The sequence below is a fragment of the Eucalyptus grandis genome, chromosome 1 (genome assembly GCF_016545825.1).
Source record: "Eucalyptus grandis isolate ANBG69807.140 chromosome 1, ASM1654582v1, whole genome shotgun sequence".
In the NCBI taxonomy this organism is placed as follows: Eukaryota; Viridiplantae; Streptophyta; class Magnoliopsida; order Myrtales; family Myrtaceae; genus Eucalyptus; species Eucalyptus grandis.
This window is the reverse complement of record NC_052612.1, coordinates 43832642-43852711: the sequence shown is the minus strand read 5'-3', so window position 1 is coordinate 43852711 and position 20070 is coordinate 43832642. Positions and strand designations below refer to the sequence as shown.

At 39.2% G+C, this 20070-nt stretch overlaps 2 protein-coding genes across 2 annotated transcripts; one reads left to right on the top strand and one right to left on the bottom strand.

Moving 5' to 3' along the window:
• Positions 1 to 583: 583 nt before the first annotated feature.
• LOC104441548 lies at positions 584 to 4467 on the top strand. The gene is made up of 4 exons (XM_018872180.2): positions 584 to 897; positions 2443 to 2538; positions 4058 to 4124; positions 4317 to 4467. Exons 1-4 carry the CDS (start codon positions 753 to 755, stop codon positions 4465 to 4467), a joined length of 459 nt encoding a protein of 152 aa, XP_018727725.2. The 5' UTR covers positions 584 to 752.
• Positions 4468 to 8910: 4443 nt separating this feature from the next.
• Positions 8911 to 10164, bottom strand: LOC120286904 (putative receptor-like protein kinase At3g47110). Its single transcript, XM_039299500.1, has one exon. The coding sequence runs from the start codon at positions 10162 to 10164 to the stop codon at positions 8911 to 8913; it is 1254 nt and encodes a 417-aa protein (XP_039155434.1).
• Between the last annotated feature and the right edge of the window lie 9906 nt (positions 10165 to 20070).

Genomic DNA, 20070 nt, shown 5'->3' with positions numbered 1-20070 from the left:
TGTCTCATTTATGTGTTTGTCAACTCTATATCTCTATTGATAAAAAGAAGAAGAAAAACTCTGTAATTCGATCACATGGCAAAGAAAAAAAAAGATAAAAGAAAAGGAGGCTTGGAGAGGAGGTAGGGGCCACACACGGTGGCCGCCGGTGACACCCAACATTATTAACATAATTTAGTTGGCATAGCAACGTTGACAGTTGGCCTTGAGCTCATGATCTTGTGATGAGGTTGCCTCCCTTTCCTTGTCTTTGGATTTGATCAAGCTTGGTCTCCAATTGACTACGGGCTCTCAGTTAAGTGTGACATTAAGAGTTGGCCATGAGATCATGACCTCCTCACAGTGAGGCCACCTTCTAGTACACAAGCAAGCACGGAGAGAAAGAAAGGTGAGGGCAATGGCCTAGTTATGGTAATTAAGCAATGCATCGATCCACAGTGGCATCAGAAATGAAGAGAATAGGACAAATAAGCAAATTCATCAAATTTTACATAATTACTTGGTGGAAATAGGTAAACATAACTCCATACATCCACTTCTGTTTTCTTTCTTTTCGACCCCCCCTGCGAATGTCTTCTTTTCCTTTTCTCCTTATTACTCTTCTCTATTCCTTTTTCTTTCAGCCTCATCGCTGTTTCCTTTGAGCACGCCCAGAACGCCCGAAGGTTTGCTTCCCGATTCCATGTCTACAACACACTCGCACGTTGACTTTTCCACCAGCGCGCGATGCTACGCAACCAGTGTGCAGTTCCATGTCTCGTGATGGCCCCGACCTCTTCAAATCTTCAGGCCGTGAAGTCCGACGAGCTGAGAGATTTGCTGGAGCTTCTTCTCAGACGCAGATCACCTGTGACGACGTCTTCGGCTGTTCTTGGCCAAAGACGGACTCTGAGGGATGTACGTCATTGCTCTGTTTTATTCAGTTGAATCCGAGATTTGTTATTGAGGTCATGAGTGAAAGTAGAGTGGTGATTGTGGATCTGTTAGTAGTTTAAATATGTTCTGGTGTCATTGAAGTTGTCTATATCGGAATTGACTCTTCGATTATGACTCCGTTCTAATTTTTGAACTGACCACCAAATATTCGCTAAATGCCTGAACGAATTCAGAATACGATTTTGAGAAGCGTTCTTATGCTTTAGTGTCTGGAATGATTGTTGCGTAACGTACATGTTCGACTCACTTACAGCTCCTCTGTTTCCAGTGATTTTGGACTATGGCCAAGATCTCCATGTGCCATGACTACTTGAATTGTTGTTCAAATCCATCCAAATATGTTGTCTCTGATTCTGATGTTATGCCAAGTATAGATTCGTGTTAATCATATATCTAGATTAGCAAATCATGTTGACTTACGTATACCCAAGGGTTTTAGCATCTGACGGATTGTATTCACTGGATTGAGAATATGCTCACTGGTTGTGTATTCTTTTGCTCGGCTGATTGGTGTTGTGGTCTCAATTTGGTATTTGCTTTAATGATGCTTAATAATTATGCACTTGCGAATTTGATTACACTCGTGAATTTCCTTTGAGCTGTTGTGTGGGCTAATCGAGGATTTCTCAATTGCGTTGATTGCTATTCGTCATAGTGGCTGGGGAAGCTTTCATATTGATATGATAGGATAATTTCTCAAGAGCCAGATGCGCCTATTGGCTTGCATCATAATGCGATTTTTCGTCCGGAAGGTAAATCCGTTTGTCGTGCAAAATACATGGACTGGTGAATTCTGAGTGGGGTAAATAGGAGAGATGTCTTACTCTTGAATCTATAGAGAAACTGGAAGGTCCAACCTTGGATGGATTAGTTCTTGGACATGAACTAACATAAAAAAAGCCTGAGGAAAAACAGAAAGCAGTGAGGTGCTTGGGAAGTGCTTGTGCATGTATGTGTGTTAATGAGTGAAGAGTAAAGAAGTGAGTATCTTTTAGCTAAATCTTCACAGTGCCATGCTAACATCTTCTCTGTTTGCTATTCATGCTTTCAGATTGTAAAGAATTTCGGTCCTCAGTTAATCGGTGGTACATTGGTCGTTGTCCTTTCTTGCACATGGAGTCCTATATGAAACTAAATCGATACTGAAGTATGTTTGCCAAATTCAAGTGGAACCGTGTTGATTCTGTTGTTCATATGCTTATTGTTGGTTTAAACTTGTTATACTCTTTTTGTTGGATTAGACTTGTCGTCTTTTTCTACAATGTTATGTTTACTGGACACGTCTCCCTTGTGAATGAGCAATGGTTTTCGCTGAAATCTGCTGAATATGCTGCCGAGAGCTTATCTCTCAAGATAGAAGTTCAGAGAAGCTTGTTGACTGGACTTGACGAGGCCACGATCATTAATATGGAGTCTCTATCTTCTCTCTGCTTTTCGTTGTCTCTATTACATGTGTTTTTTCTTTTCTGTCTGTCATTCACATCTTTGTTATTGCTGTGTTTCAAGGCCCTGGGAGGATGAAGTCGAAGTTGGACAGCACTGGGAGAAACTCTAGCTCTTTCCATATCCGCATTGCTCTTGACTTGAAAGGTTTGAGTACGGGTATATGCACGTAAATTTGGTGAGGAAAGATCAATTCAGTACAGGTGAATCCTTCTTTCCTATTCTCTCTCTCTCTCTCCTCATTTTCTCTTTTTGCTTTTCTTGCGAATTTGAAACCAAGTTTTTAGTAGGCTTTGCTTAACAGTTACCTCAGCACCTTTATGGATACAGAAACTCATTCGATTGATTGAAGCCAGGGATTAAACAAAGTTTTGATTTGCTATTAAATCATATTTGCAGTGTGTGTTTTGTATTCTGCTTTGCAGCCTGGACGTTTATTCATCTAGCCGATACTTGCATGTACTTTTCATAAAATTAGTGAGCAATGAATGGGCGTTAAGAACACATGTCAATTTTGAAAGAAATAGAACCTTTGGCATATTTGACCATGGTGGAATGAAATTTGGATTTGCTGGCTTATCTAATTGGAGTTCAATTTGGACTTCTTGTGATGTCATTTTTATCATTTAAACCTGTATGATGATTTAGGAGATTGTTAGGTGAATTGGTGAAATTTTTTCGACAAATAACCATTTTGCTGTGCCTTGAACTCGCTGGATATGGGCTGTCATCACCATTCCTTTGCTGGTCACTCTCTTTTGGGTGTAGATTGAATTGATCCAAAGGCCATCCAAGTGTTGTTCTAGTTACCCGCGATGTGGTGTTTTTATTTTCATAATTTCTTAATCACTGGGCATGTTTGTTACCAATTGCTTTGACTGAAGTGATGCTGAAATTCATGGAGTATCTGAGTGAAGATTTGATTCAGAGGAGGGATCGAGAATAAGATAAGAAAACGAAAATAATTCTGGAAAATAAAAATGGGAAATTGGTTAGAAAAATAGGCCTTGATTAGGTTGTTAGATTTTAGTATTAGAAATAGCTAGTTTTGAAAAATATTTGTGCTTAAAAGCAACTTAAGCAGATTAGCAATATTCTGCGACTGCTTGAAATGGCTTTGGCAGATTTCAACTACTCTTGCTCTTTCGACTTTTATGCTATATGCTACTAGAGGAAGGGCTCATGTGATGATTGTTAGGTAGTTGTTGGCTAATCGTAAGCTAATTGCAGGAGAGCGCTGTTTTCCTTTTTGATTTACCATAGGACGTGGTCATCCTTCCATTGCTTTGTTTATAATATAGCCAGGGCCACTTATCTCAACAGTCGACTATATTGACCAAAAAAGTGAAAAAAAAAAAAAAAGTTTCTAAGCTATAGAACAAATTTGCGAGAGTAATTACAACCTCAAACTTTCATAGAGAAATTCTTAGAAGCACTTGTTTATTGTTATGATGAATTACAATCGTTAGGAAATGTGCAAGTTTATGTGACTTTGTGTGGATTGTAATTGGTCATAATTGATTCCGGTGTTTTTATTAAATCCTGATTGAGCTTACTTCTCGTTTTGTGTTTATTGTTCTGGATACAAGTGCCTGTAAAATGTAATACATTGTTCATTAAAGCAATACACAATTCAACATTTTCTCACTATATTGTTCTTGTTTTGATCTCAATCCAGGAAGTCTACCGCCCCCTGATATTGGTGATCTTAATGCCAAACTTGAGCTTCTTGATGGCACGCTATTGTAAGACCTCGTAGTCTATTGACAGTTGGCTAGTAATGTAGCCTAAAATAGCCTAGGCCGTTCATATTATGAATTAGTCTATGTTTGCTTTGTGTTTTTGTGACTATGCCGTCTGGTTACATATTTTATGCTAGATCTAAGGCATTGTATTTTATGGCCTTCACCATCCCTATTTATGTCCCTTGGATGCAGATCCATTGTACCATTTATGTACCTATCCGTTGTCTCCAACACCAAACCAAGACACGATTCTCTCTTATTAATTTCACCGCATCAAGCTCCCCTAGTCATTACGATTAAGTTGTCGACAGTGATGAGGTTAGAGGGTCGTCTCCAGATCTGAGGACGCCTCCCCCTTATCTGGCCCGTCCACTAAGATCTTGGTGAGATCTCAAGGCCATGGCCAGATCAGGTCATCAATGGTTGTGCCGAGACCTCACAGAGATTTGGTGGTGAGGGAAGAGAGAGAGTGAGGGAGAGTGTTGGGTCAGCAAATACAGAGAGCAAAGATGGTTGTGGATGACACAAAGGAGAAAGTGGCGAGACGTGGGGGAGGCGACTGTGATGACAATTGGCCGCAACGGCCAGAGACGGTGGCTGATGGTGAAAAAAGAGATGGGGTTGGTTGAGTGGGAAGACTTGATGAGGAAAATTAGACAATGTAATAAGCACATTGACAAGTGCAACATATATGCATCCGTGTTTCCTTTTTGATCTTGTCCCATTTATGCCTTTGTTAACTCTATATCTCTATCCTTGCTAAAAAAAACTATATATCTCTATCAACCAAAAAAAAAAGTAAAAATAAAAACTCTGTAATTCGATGACATAGCAAATAAAAAAGATAAAAGAAAAGGAGGTTTGGAGAGAAGGTAGGAGCCACACGTAGTGGCAGCCGGTGTTGGCAACACGACCACAACATAATTTCGGTGGTAATGTCGCCCAAATTTGATCAAGCATGGTTTCCAATTGATAGTGAGGTCACTCTCAATGGCGACATTAAGAGTTGGCCGTGAACTCATGATCTTGTGATGAGGTTGCCTCCTTCTCCTTGTCTTTGGATTTGATCAAGCTTGGTCTCCAATTGACAGCGGGCTCTCGGTTAAGCATGACATTAAGAGTTGACCTTGAGCTTGTGACCTCACAGTGAGGTCACATATTAGTACACAAGCGTGCGGAGAGAGAGGGGCAAGGGCAATGACCCAGCCATGGAAATTAGGTAATGCATCAATCCACAATGGCATTAGAAATGAAGAGAACCGGGCAAATAAGCAAATTCATCAACTTTTACACGGTTACTTGGTGGAAATAGATAGACTTAACTCCATACATCCACTTTCTATGATTATTAAATATAGATATTGGTGTAATTATAAAAAAAACACATAATGGGTATGGGTAGGCAGGCTAGTGAGGGAGACATTCATGTCAATTTGCTAGCACTGCCTTTACACAATGATTTTCTCTACTAGTGAAGGAGTTCCAAGATGAAATGAGAAAACTGATTTAGCTACATACCTATCCTCCTCTCTTTGGCTTCATAACTCGCCTTTATCAAGTGTAATTTCCTGATCGCCTCAGTCATATCCATCCGATCCAGCGGTGATTCCATCGAACATGCGACTCCAACTTCAAATACAAAGAAAATGCAATCTCTGATCTTGATCTCCTGTTGTCGATCACCAGCTTCACTCAAAAGGCTTAAGTCTATGATGTCCATTGCCTGATCCGGAAGAGCCGTTTGGACGAAGTTGTGGAGGTTAAGATGGTGCCCAAAGGCCTCTTCAGTGGGTCTTTTTCGAGTGAACATCTCCAATAATAGAATGCCATAACTATATGCATCCCCAAGTGTGGAAACCTTGTGTCCCATGCCATACTCTGCAAATTTCATCAAGACATTAAATAGGAATGAATAGACACTTTTTTCTTGAATTAATTGTATAGAAAAAGTTCCTAAATCACATGGGATTTTGCTTGATGTCTATTTGCAAGAGCTTGCCAAGGACAGTTGTGAGGGCTCGCACCAATCGCTACCAACATAAGGCGATGCCTTGCAAGCCCTCACTGACTTCCCTGTCGGGCTTGCCATGCGCGGCAGAAGCCAATGGATCGTCTGCCAGAGCAAGGCAAAGGGTCCCAAAGCCCCTTCTGGTTTTTTGCTTTCATTTCTCCCTGTTTAATTTTTGTTTAGTTTTCTGTACATGGCTGATGTCTAGTGCCTGTCGTACGAACTCTTATAAAGTGCATCAACCGTTGAGAAATGCATCAACAGTAGAGAAATGAGATTTTAGAATAAGTAAAGTGCACCAAAGATCAGCTAACAACATATGAACTCTTCTTCTCCAAAACTACTAAGTGCACCCAAAGTTGTCGTATGTTTGCAACACAAATTGCCTAAACATCAAGAGTGGCTTTGTCCTCTAGTAAGGTACGGGTGAAAACAGGAAAAGAAGAAAATATGTTAGATGAAGGCCTTGGTAGAAGTTTATGTGTTAACTAAATTTGAATCGCCGGTTTTTTGAGTGGAAACATGTGAGATCCACGTGGGGCTTGTTATTTTCATGATCTAGATTTTGTTTAATACCTATACCACACTTTCTTTTATGCAAAGACGAGAAGAAATTGCCTAGAAGAACAGGCAAAAAACAAACACGGTGGGGGAAAAAGAAGAGACTTAGAGTGATTTGTCGATGGTGATGGATTTATACTTGTAAATGCGTAAATTTGTCTTAATATGCTCTAACCAAGAAGTTTAGGGAAAGTGAAAGTTGGATAGAGCTCATCATGTTGTCAATTAGTGTATCCTCCAATAATTTCTAGCATAAATGTCATGTCATCTAATATACCTTTCAAATATTAAATTATAGGTCATGAAAGGGTCTGCCATGAAGGAAAAATTACTTATTGTCAAGACCTTAAGTCATGACATACCTAAAGAGAATCGCAATCCGTTTTAGTGGCATGAACGTTATGTGAGACAAAATACTTATTATAGAAAGAAAATATAAATATGAGATGACGCAATATGCTTAATCTATTTGTTCTCATGGATTCACAAGTTTTGTCCAAACATTTTCCACTCATTGGTCAAAATTACAATTGTTCATTCTCATCTTAGTTTCAAATACGATTAGGACAAGCTACTAGTAATCTTTTTGTACAAAAAGATATGTATTTTCTTTTTCTGCGGATGCTATTAATAGGGGAAAGAGAAATTGAGATGTGAGAAAGAGGTGTCTTAGCATACAAAACATAACATAACGTCAAGAATCATTGTTTATTCAAACTTTTGGCACTCTCATATTACTATCGCAATCAAATAACAAATAATCGAGAAAATATGACAATTTCATACCAGGAGGCACATAGCCAATGGATCCTCTGACTGCGGTTGAAGTTGAACTACCTTGGTCTTGAACTCCTGTGGCTTCGACACACACTGTTGAAATGATCTTTGCAAGCCCAAAATCTCCAACTCGAGCCACCATGTCATTGTCCAAAAGCACATTACTTGGCTTCAAATCTCCATGAACAATTGCTGGATAACAACCCTTGTGGAGATATTCGATCGCAGTAGCTATGTCGATGGCGATGTTTAACCTCTGCACTAGGCTCAAATTTCTTGATTCATTACACTCATCATCTCGTCCCATAGTCCCAAGGTGCAGCCACTCCTCCAAGCTCTCATTAGCCATGAACTCATATATTAGAGCTTTGAAGTCATTGCCACGAAAGTCCACGCCCGAACAGACACTTAATATCTTCACGAGGTTTCGGTGTCTAATGGTTCCTAGAGTTCGACATTCGGAGATAAAACTCCTCAAAGCACCTCTTTGCATTAGATTGAGCACCTTTATTGCCACCATGGCACCGCCATCAAGAATCCCCTTAAAAACCGTGCCGTATCTCCCTTTACCAATCGAATTGGTCTCAGAGAATCTATTAGTCACTCTCAGGAGTTCTTCATAAGAAATCCTCAAGAATTGGTTCTCAAAAGATAATGAAGTGGAGGCATGGTTGTCGTCTCTGCTTCTTTTTGTGGTAAAAGATAGATAGACATAGGAGCAACAAAGCTAAACATAACAAACTGCCAGCTACCCCATATATTACTCTAGCCTTGGTTGAAGAAGACTTCTTAGAGCTTGATGATTTGCAAAGAGGTAGCTTTAGACGGGAACACCTCCACGAGTTTCGTATTTCCATAAATCGATACAGAACTTGCATTAAGAAAAACTCCCGCTCTAGAACTCGTCCTTCTAGTTGATTGAAGGATAAATTCAAGTACTCGAGTAGTGGAGCTCTGCGAGAAAGCTTGGGATTGGACCAAAAAATTATTATTGGAAAGGTCCAGCTCTTGTAGACCCCGTAATGGACGTAAAGCTTCAGGGATTTGACCATGAAATGAATTAGCTTCTAAGTGAAGTCGCTCCAATACCAAGCACTCACTGATGGATGCCGGGATTAAGCCGGTCAGTCTATTGTAAGACAGATCTAATTTGCCAAGGTTCTTTAAAGATCCAACTTGCAATGGAAGAGATCCGCTTAAATTATTATTTGCTAAACTCAACGCGATCGACAAGGAAGAAAGGCCCACGATTTCGGCAGGAACTAAGCCAATTAGGTCATTATTCGAAAGATCAAGCTCAATTAGTTGCTTACAGTTGCCAAGACTTTGCGGTATGTAGCCTTGGAAAATGTTGGAGGAAAGGTCAAGGTGACCTAATGACGTAATGTTACCAATCGAAGATGCTATCTCTCTAGTAAACATGTTACCACTTAAAAGAAGTTACTCCAAGTTGGAAAGTGTTCCGATGGAATGAGGAATGCAATCGGTTAGAGAATTATGGCTCAAATCCAAGACAGACAAGTTGAAGAGATTTCCGAGGGCTAAGGGAATAGATCCTTCGATCTGATTGCCTGACAAATAAATTTCCTTCATGCTGGTGGAGAGATTGGAGAAGGAGCTTGGCAATGATCCGTGAATTAAGTTCCAGTCCACCGCGAGAGTTTTTAAGTTGGAACAATTAGCTAAAGAAGAAATAAAACTCAAGTCATCCTGCAAGTGGTTATAAGCCAATGTAATTACGTAAAGGCCCTTTAGCCTTCCTAGATTTTTCGGTATTGGCCCATGGAAATTGTTGTTCAAAAGTACAAGCTTTTTAAGACCTGTGGCATTCGTTAACGTTGACGGAATCATCCCGGTGAACAAGTTATAGCTGGCGCCAAGGAAGTAGAGAGAAGGAGAAGTGATGCCGACATCATTGAGAAAACTTCCCCGCAACTGGTTATGACTAACACTGAATACCTCAATGTCAGAGACGTTTAAAATCCCTGTTGGAACCTCACCGGTTAGTTTGTTGGAAAATAGTTGGAAAAGTGTCAATCTCTTGAGTTTGGACAATTCCTTGGGTATTTCTCCGCTCAACTCATTTATTGCCAGGGAGAGCTTTTGTAGCTGTGAGACGTTTCCAATCCAACGAGGAATAGGACCTACAAGATTGTTCTTAGACAAGAGCAATTGTTTAAGTCTTGTTAAAGAACCAAGATCGAAATGAATTCCCCCCTCAAGTTGGTTATCTATGAGATTCAGGATCTCGAGGTTCAAGCAGTGGGAAAGATTGGAGGGTATTGGCCCACCAAATGAGTTGTTACTAAGATCGAGATTACGGAGCCGAAACAAGTTGCCGATCTGTGGTTGGATTTCGCCATGGAAGCTGTTGTTCTGTAAAACCATGACCCTTAGGAAAGAGAGGTTACCTATATGAGGAGACAGGAAGCCTCCCAAGCCTTGTGATCTTAGGACCAAGGATGTGACCCTCCCAAGATGCCTTTTGCTGCACAAAACACCTTGCCACTCACAATGATGGGTAGAATCATTCCAAGAGCTCAAGACTCCGAACGGGTCTTCATGTATTGCATCTTTGAAGGAGGCTAATGCAAGCCGATCTGTTTGGTTTTGCGAGTATGATCCGGAGATTGTGATTGAGCTCCACCACCACAAGAGAACAAAGTTGAGAATAAGAAATAGTTGTTTCCCCATCTCGTCCAGTGATCCACTGATCCACTTTCAGTCTGAGCTGAATTTATAAACTTTTACTCTGCTCACAAATCAATTATTGACTAACTCCATCATGGGAAGTTCTGTGAACTTTCTCTCTCCTGAAGACCGAAGACTTGTGAAATAATATGGAAACTAACCAAATTTTGTAATTAATGAATTAATGCGAAATTACAGAGAAATAAATGAGAAATAATAAAGAACTTCTGAGATTTACATGATTCGGTCTAAAAATCGATATTTACGCAACTGGAAGAGCAAGCAGCTATAATCCACCGATACTCGGAGAACCATAGAGTTACAATTACTCGCAAGTTCGAGTGTCTTCTATGCCTTGATTACATCTAAACTCATCGACTCACGTCACAAAATCCACTGTTTTCAAAACTCCGTGCGATCAAAGAAAGCGTTACTGGTGCGTCCCCTTTTTTTCTTCGCTAAAGAGAGTCCTCTCGTGCGGGGATATAAAATAGAGACTTCAGCAGTACGTCTTCTTCAGGATATTAGAAAAGGCCTAAAACTGGACGCGTTGAGTGGAGTGCGACTAATGTTTGCTCCCTCGGTTAAACTTGGATATTTATCTTCAACAGAACCAAACCTTCAATACATTTAATAGTTAAGTAGCACCGCCCAACAAATCAAAATATGATATTGATTAAAAAGGAACACCATATTTTGAACAAATCAGAATCCTTTAAATGAGTTGGGTCTCGTACCAAGTTCAAACTCAAGCCATAATATAATAACCGGTGCCTCATATTTCCCATCAATCTAATAACGATTGGGAAGAAGAAGAGGATACAAACATGTAACTTATTTCAACATAAATGGCATGTAATTGACGACAATTACCCCATTGGAAAAATAAAAAAAGTGAAATGGAATATGCTAACAACGCATATAACCGTAAAAAAAGAGGAAGACTAATGAAATTTGGGACATGTATGTTATCCTAGCATGCATGCCCTTTCCTTGTTTAGTCCTTAAATGAAACTGCTTGGTGGTCTCCAAAATATCATTAGCCTTCAATCAAAGGCTTCATGGCCTTGGAAAAGCTTTCTCATCCGTAGGATTTGAATAACAAATAGAGAGCAGACTTGTTGAACCAACTCATCTTATATGATCAAAATTGCAATTTTATCCTTCCAATGTCACTAGACCTAGAAGAGAAAGATTTGTAAGAAAACAAGGAGAACAGAGCAGAGGTTTGGGGATATTTCCCTTCTTCCGACTTTGCCTTTTATTCAAACGTCACCTCGCCTCATATTGCTGATGTTAAGGGTAATACATGCATTTTCATTACCAGTATGGCCAAGAAGTATAGCCAACAAAGCATATTACACATTGCACGGAATATTAGAGGGCTGACAAAATTTCCTTTAATTTTTTTGCCACAAAATTTCCTTTAATTGAACTTGCCTCATTTATCACTTCTCCCCATTTTACAAAATAACGCTGATTCCACTCTTATTTGACGACACGCCGCACATGCCGCACAGCACATAGTGTCCCATTTCATTTACTGACAAACTCTAGTAAAGTCTCAGTTTATGTAGTGTTACTCTTATTTTAAAGTCTTGCTTGCTCTCAATTTTACAATAAAAATAAGAAAAAAAAAATGTTAGAAGGTAAGATTGTTTGATGAATTTGACGTGACATATTGTTATTAGTTATCGAAACTCAGAGTCTAGTATTTGGTTTAGTATATTAATATTAATTGTTAAATTATATCTCGAGTTTGAATTCATATACGATACCCGATACGTACAAAACGATATACATGCCAAAACGAGAAAGAACGTCCACAAAGCTTTTAAGGAGAAATGGCGTGTGATAGGAGCCGAGAGGATACCGCTTTCGATCTGCGCTTCACGTTGGAAATGAAGACTACAATCCATGGGATTCTTCTCATTTGTCAGCACGAAATAAGGCTTATGGGTTGATCGTCTGAATTTCTTCTACGTCATTAAATGCATGCACATGGCCATGTGCATGCTTTCTCGTAGAAAAAGTTGGTCAGCACTTGCTGCCTCAGAAGCCTATCATGTAGGCGCCGAACTCTCTCCCTCTTCTTGGTCATCTTTTGTGAACTTCTTTCGTCTTGTTGTGGATAAATGAGGAAAGGCAGAAGCTATTCTTCTTCACGCTCACACATGCTATCATTAATTGCACGGAGGCGCATTAAAGATCGGCATGGTGTTGACATTTGTGGAGTACAATTTTTGTTTTGTGTCCTTCCCTTCCATCGATTAAAGGAGAAGACGTCTGGAGCTCGAGAAGCAGCAAAAATAAAGAGCTCGAAAGAGAGACGTGAGCTCAGACAGGTTTGTGCAGAGTTGAGTCCATTGAGCTGAGTTGTTAAACACCGTGTGTGTCGGATATAAAGTAGGACTGGAAAACACTTAAATATATAAATAATTGTAATATTATAATTCTCCGATTTATAGTGAAATTATTTTGCTGGCTCTCCCTGTGGATATAAGTTCTGATATTCGGATCGAATCACGTAAATTTCTGGTATCATTTTTTTTTTATTGTTCCTCGTTTTATTTCTGACGATTTCTATAACTCCCGACATAATTACAAAATTACGATCCACTTCCACTATGCTGTCGATTCAAACATTAATATATAGCATAGCATCATCTAATAGGAAACACCATAAAAAAGTTGGGAGTAATAACAAAGAAGGATAGGGGGAGTCCTAAATGTCATGTCAGACCTCTTTGAACATGAAAATGTTGGCCATCTGATCTAAGCCAACTCATTGCATAGATCTTTTTTTTTCCTCAGCTCTAGAACTAAGTATCACTTGGGACAAAGTCCCACCCCTTGGGAGTTATTTCTTGAATCTTGTAAAGGCAAAGTGCTAAATGCATCTTTGGATTGCTTCAATGATTGTTAGTCAAATTTGAATAGAGGCTCCCAGTAATGCGTGAGAGCACTTTGTGCAATTTTGAGAAGAAATGATGGAGGAATAGAAAAGTAAATTTCCTTAAATTGATCTTGCTCAATTTATCTCTTTTCTCGTTTTCACAAACTCCATAATAATGCTGATTCCACACTTATTTGGTGACATAGGTGCATACCACACTACACACCATTTCATTTAGAACATCCGAGTAAAGTCTTAGTACATGTAGTGGTGTCATTCATTTATCAACGCCTCACTAGTTTTCACGTTTACAACCAAAACAAGAAAAAGAAATGTCAAAAACACTAAGAATGTTTCATAAATTTGGTGTAATAAGTGACATGGTATATTGTCATTAATTATCGAATATGGCTTATTATTCGCTTTTGATCTGCCATGTGGTTTGTATATCAATACTAATCTATAAGATAGGATTGTCCAATAGGACACTCCTTTATAAAGTTGAGGGGAGAAAAAGCAATATCAATATTGGTGCCTCGTATTCTATGAAGTCCATGGAGTGAAGACCAAAGACTGAAGAATGAACAAATTGGTGCCTTATAATTCACCGTCAATCACGAGAGGATTGAGTACGAACGAAGCTTTCATATCCTTGACAAAAAGTGCCTCCGTCAATTATTTATATGAACATGAGACTCATTAAAAGGTGAAGTTAATTTGAAACTCTTTTTTCTCATTCCACAAAATTCATTTTACATCTGTCATGTCTTTGGTAAAAGTTTTCTCCCTTGCTTTTGATTGTTTCTTTTGGCTTTTCACACGAAATTGGTTTAAAGTCCAAGTCAATTATAAGTCAGGCACCAAAAGCTGAAACATCAAGCTCAAGTAGTCAAGCTTGATGCAATCTCAATTTTTTTAACTCATGTTTGTAGGAAAGCGCGTTCCAAAAATATTATATCTATGAGTAATATATTTATTTTTGGTTGCGATTAAAAATTTGATGATAACTTCTGAAAATATTATATGGTGCCTTCTTGATTGAGGTTAAAGAAATGCTAAATGTACTAGGAATATGCATTAAATCCTCTTTATCAAATGATTTGTGAAGTTTCCATTGGTCGATTGAATGAAACCCACAAGCTTGTTTTGAGTCCTCACACTTGTATTTCCCATTCAAATTATCTCCTAATGTATTATCGCATCGTTCTTTTTTAATTAACTTTTAATGCAATTACTTGCTAGTTGAGCTCACCCCTAGCCCTAGGATGGAGGGAATAAGGGGCGCCTGGTCCCAATCCCCGCGTCAATTATGGTCAAAAGGCCTCATCCTATCCCATTCTTAGAGCTGGTAGTTGCAATTTCATATGATACGAACGCTCCATGAGATAAAACATCAAATATAGGGGAAAACATATATATCTGACTTTGACTTGATTAGATACACTTCATTAGACTTGATCACTTTTGAACAAATAAAAAAATTAGACCACCGAAAATATTATTTGATGCCCTCTTAATTGAGGTTATAGAAATGCCAAATGTATTAACAATTTGCATTAAATCCGGGTAAATTACCTAAAAAGTCATATATATTGTGTTTCTACCAATTCAGTTCTAAACATTTCAATTATACCGATTGAGTACTAAACATTTCTAACTTTTATTTTTTTGAATCTTTTAATTAGTTTTTTTCTTTATTTTTTTTTTCATTTTCTTCATACTCTTCTTTTCGTTTCCACGCAGTGGCTAGTGAGGCTCGCTGGCCACTAGGTGAGGCTTGAGGACTGCGGGTGAGGCGGCTTGGCCTAAATCTAGGTGAGGCTAGCCTCACCATGGCCTTGCCGATTACGGGCAAAGACGGCCTCCTCCATGGCTGCAAGGCTGGCCACCTTCACCTACAACCTCCAAGCCTTTTTACGACTGCCTCAAATCAAAATTGAAGTGTGGCAGCAAGGCTCAATCAAGAACAACAACCATTGGTATACAGAGAGAGAGGAACCAAGGGGGAGGGGGAGGGACCATGAGGTGCCTCACGAAGGCCTAGGAGCCATAGGCAAGGGTAGCCTTGCTAGCCCGTTCGAAGGTGGCCATGGCCTCCCCAATCACGTGCGAGACCTTTTTTGCTCACAGCTGGTGAGGCCATGGCAAGGCTGCCCTTGCCCAATGGTTAGCAAGGGCTTCATGACCCTCGTTGGCCACTATGGGAAAAAGACAAAGAAGAGTAGGAACAAAATGAAAAAATAAATAAAAAATAAAAAATTCCAAGATAAATAAAATATTATTTAAAAATTTTCACATTAGTGTTAGCCAAACGATTTGTGCCAATCGGCATCTACGTCAACGCCAACAGGCCAAAATTGGCCGAATGCACTGAACTAGTACAAATGCAAAAAAAAAAAAAAAAAAAAAAAGACTGAATTTTTAAAAAATAAATAAATAAAGGTTTATGATTAAATTGACACAATTATAATAGATATAAGACTTTTTGGATAATGATGGACTTATCTAGTCAATTGATACCTCATCAATTACGTGAGGATTGACAAGTCCATGGAGACGAAGACCAAACATTCCATAAAACATTCCACCCTCAAATTATCCCCAACCACCACGCTATTTCCCAAATAATGATGGACATATCTAATCAACTGATACCTCATCAATTATGTGAGGATTTACAAGTTCATATAGACGAAGACCGAACATTCCATCAAATGTGTTATCAATATGTCCACCCTCAAATTATCCCCAACCACCACGCTATTTCCCAAATAATGATGGACATATCTAATCAATTGATACATCGTCAATTACGTGAGGATTGACAAGTCCATGGAGACGAAGACCGAATATTCCATCAAATGTGTTATCAATATGTCCACCCTCAAATTATGCCCAACCACCACGCTATTTCCCAAATAATGATGGACTTATCTAGTCAATTGATACCCGTCAATTACGTGAGGATTGACAAGTCCATGGAGACGAAGACCGAATATTCCATCATATATGTGTTATCAATATGTCCACCCTCAAATTATGCCCAACCACCACGCTATTTCAACCTCTATTATTGCGTTTCATAATCAACTCTCCAATTTTGGTTAAAGATAAGTTGTTCAAAATAATCTTCACAAAGTCTGCGAAAAATCACTTTTCGTGATAATATAACCTAGTTTTAAAAGGTCGCACTTAATACGTATCCACCCATTAATACGATTAGAGCTTTTCAAAAACATAAGTATGGATCAGACCTAAAATATCATATTTCTTTCTGTCAATTTGGTTCACCTATGCGTGACTTAATCTTGCATGACGAAAATGAGAGATATTATGATGAGGCGGACGTCACTTAAGATAAGAATAATGCGGAAGTGATTGTAGAAAAGGAAAAAAGAAATAAAGGTATTGAAGAAATTTGAACTTTATAAGGATGATCAAACCAAATTTCGTTTTGAAGACCATCTACATACAACTGCTAAATGATTCAAGATTTTCAATTTCATACTATATTATTTATAATAAACTATTTTGATATGTCTTTGGGGTCACATGATAAAGCTCTATATTCTTGGGTTTAAGTTCAGCGTGAACGTTAACTGTAGTGAAGGCGAAGTTAATAAAAATTATATAAATATGGGTGAAATAGTAAAGATCAACGTGAAAATACTATAATTACAATGCATTTCGGTATAACAATTTAAAAACCATTCGAATGGTTTCAACGTTGGTGAGACAAACTTTAATGGCAGTTAGAAATAATGCTTGAGAAGATTTTTGTGTAATTTTGAGAAGAGATGATGGCGAAATGAAAAACTAAATTTCTTTTAAATGGTCTTGCCTCAATTATGTTTTTTCCTTTTTACAAAAGATTATTCCTATGTTTACTCTACACATAATTGATTACATGGCGCACGCCACATAGCTCGCTATTTACTGTAGGAAACGCGAGTAAAGTCTTAATACCTGTAGTGTTATTCATATTTCCAAAGTTTGGCTTGTTTTCACTTCTACCGCAGAAACAAGAAAGAGAAATGTCCAACATTAAAACTGTTTTATACATTTGGTATAATAAGTTATGTGGCATATTGTTATGAATTATTGAATATGGCTTATTGTCCATTTATAGTTTGCCAAGTAGCATAGCACATAAATTTATATATAACATAGCATTGTCGATTAAGAAACATACTAAAAAGTTTAGGGAAGAAAAAGTAATAATTAAGGTAATAACAAAGAAGAAAGTGGGGATAACACAAAATAATTAACAAAACCGAAGGGTCCATATAAAGGACAAGTTGGTGCCTCATATTAACAATGACCCTCCTCCGGATGACCTCTAGAAAAATTAATAAAACCCTCATTTAATGATTTAATGATATTTACTCTGTAAATATGAACACAAAGATTAAATCATTATCACAAATTAATTAACCTTTTCAGTATATTAATATTCTTTTTCTCCCAAAAGGGAAAGATTTTTCACAAAATCTCTTTTTGAATGGGAAAGTCATCCAACAAATTTTCCCCCTGGTCGAATGATATGGGTTTTGGCATCTTTTCAATCTAGAAATGGAAAAGCAAAGCAAAAGTACTTTAAGTTTAATTTCTTTAATCATGATGCGATTTACAAGGTTTCTATATTTATTTGAAGGAAAAGATCATCAAAAATCTCAAATTTGGCCAAAAATGATAAATTTATCCCCAACTTTTTTTTTTGGTGATATGAAAAATTCCAAACTTTATTAACCATAACATATTTACCGCATCAATGTAATTTTTGTCTTATTTTTTCTGTTTTTCATTTCTTTCTTTTTTTCTTTCTCTCTTCCCTCCGCCATGGCTGGCGGAGGGAAGCCAGACTTAGGCGAGGGCGGCTCTCGGTTGCGTCAAGCGAGGGTCGCCCTCGCCTGGGCTGGCTAGGGCCGCCCTCACCAACGTTGGGTGCCGGCGAGGGCAAGCTACCCTCGCCAGATCGGGTGAGGGAGGCCCTGCTTGACCCAACCGAGGCTCGTCGAAGCCTTGCTGGCCATTGTAAGGAGAATAAACCCAAGGAGGAAGAAGAGAAAAAAGAAAATTTTAAGACAAAAATTAGAAAAAAAATTAAAATTATTTAAAAATTACCATATCAGCGTTCACTGACTGGAATCCATGTCGGCATCAACCAATCAAAATTTGTACTTTTTTCCTTTTCTTACGTTCATATGCTCAATTGAAAAATTAAACCCTGGCTTGGTCGTTTTCCCACCACAAAAAATCTGATAAATTACTCTCATGAAGCTCAATCTAAAATAATTACTTCAAAGGGGAAATCATATGGTAATCAAGTTTTTGAGAACGTATGCAACGCGTCTTCTTCTCTGTAAAGGAGGAGAACTGGCCCACCCGAGACAAAGAATTGTGAGTTATGTGCTTGTCGCTTCCTTCGGAAGCAGCTGCAGAGGGCGGGAAATGAGGAGGATACTGGCTGTCTGAATCGCAGGGCCCTTGGATCCGCCGACGTACTGCGTGTGGACAGGAAAGTCGGTCCCCAGCTTCTAAAGGAAGCCACACGCCCAACAGAGAGAAGGCTTAGGGCCTGTTTGGTAACCATCCAAACAGTGCCAAATTCTGATTCTTTGTTCCCGGAATTAGTTTCGGCCTAGAATCGCATTTGGTAAATTTTTGTTTAGGGAACAGTTGGGAACGAGAATCAAGAATAAAAAAGTTGATTCTTGTTCCGAAAACGAATTTGAGAATCAAAATCAATAAATTTTCTTCTTCCCTTCGGCCATCTCGCGACTGCCATCCACCATCGCCCGCCACCGTCCGCCGTCCGCCACCGCCGTCCGCCGCCACCGCCGGCCGCCGGCGGTCCGGCGAGCTCGCCGGAGGCAAGCCCAGCCACCGGCGAGCTCGCCGGTGGCCAAGCTGGCCTCGCCGGGACTAGGCGGGGCCGGGCGAGCCTCGCGACGCCCGGCCCCACCGGTGGCGGACGAGGCTCGCCCGGCCCGCCGGTGGCCAGCGGCCTCGCCCAACCCCGACGAGGTCGGCTGGCCACGGTGGGGCTCGACCGAGCCAGATCCGGCTCGGCCGAGCCTCGGCGGGGCTAGGCGAGCCTCGCCCGGCTGTCGGCGAGGCTCGGCCGACGAGGGCCCGCCTCGCCGAGGGCGGCGACGCTCGGTGAGGTCGCCACGAAGAAGAAGAAGAAGATGAGAAAAAGAAAAGAAAAGAAAAGGAAAAAAAGGAAAATGAAAAGAAAAAAATGAAAAAATGAAAAAAAGAAAAGAAAACAAAGGAAAAAATTATTTAAAAATTAAAATAAATTTATTTGGAACAGAATTAATGAACACGATACCAAACGCAATTCTATTCCAGAATCAGAAATTTTGGACAATTACCAAACGGCTTAAAATGCTTAGAATCAGTTCCCGGGAACAGAATCAAAAAGAATCAATTCGATCGAATCGGCTCAGGGAACAATCGTTACCAAACACGCCCTTATACCGTAAGCCCGGGCGAGGAGGATAACTTCAACGTGTGGATCGGGGTTTCGTTCGGAGTTTCTTCAGTACGGTCCCTATTATGTCAATTCATTTTGACATTTGCGCGCACATGATAGACTCTATGAAATCACACAATGGTTAGTACCGTCAATTTCAAGGAAGATGTCACGTTTTTAAAATACATTTTTAAAAACGTTATTTTCTAAAAAAATTGACAATATTTTTTTTTATATTCAGCTCAAATTTGAAAATAAATTAGAAAATATTTTGCGCCATTTAATATATGATTTGATTTTTGAGGAAAATTACTAAAAGAATTTAAATATTTTAATTATTTTTCTTTTCATTATTTCATTTTTCTCATTTTTTTCTTTTTCTTCTTTCTCTACCGATTGCCAACCATGGTGATAGTCAACGACTGGTCACAAGCAACCTCAAGCCTCACCTGAGGTGGCCAGAGCCTCATTGACCTCTAGCGATTTTAGGTGGCCTTGAGCAAGCTTGGGCCTCCTCAGATTTAGCAAGGCT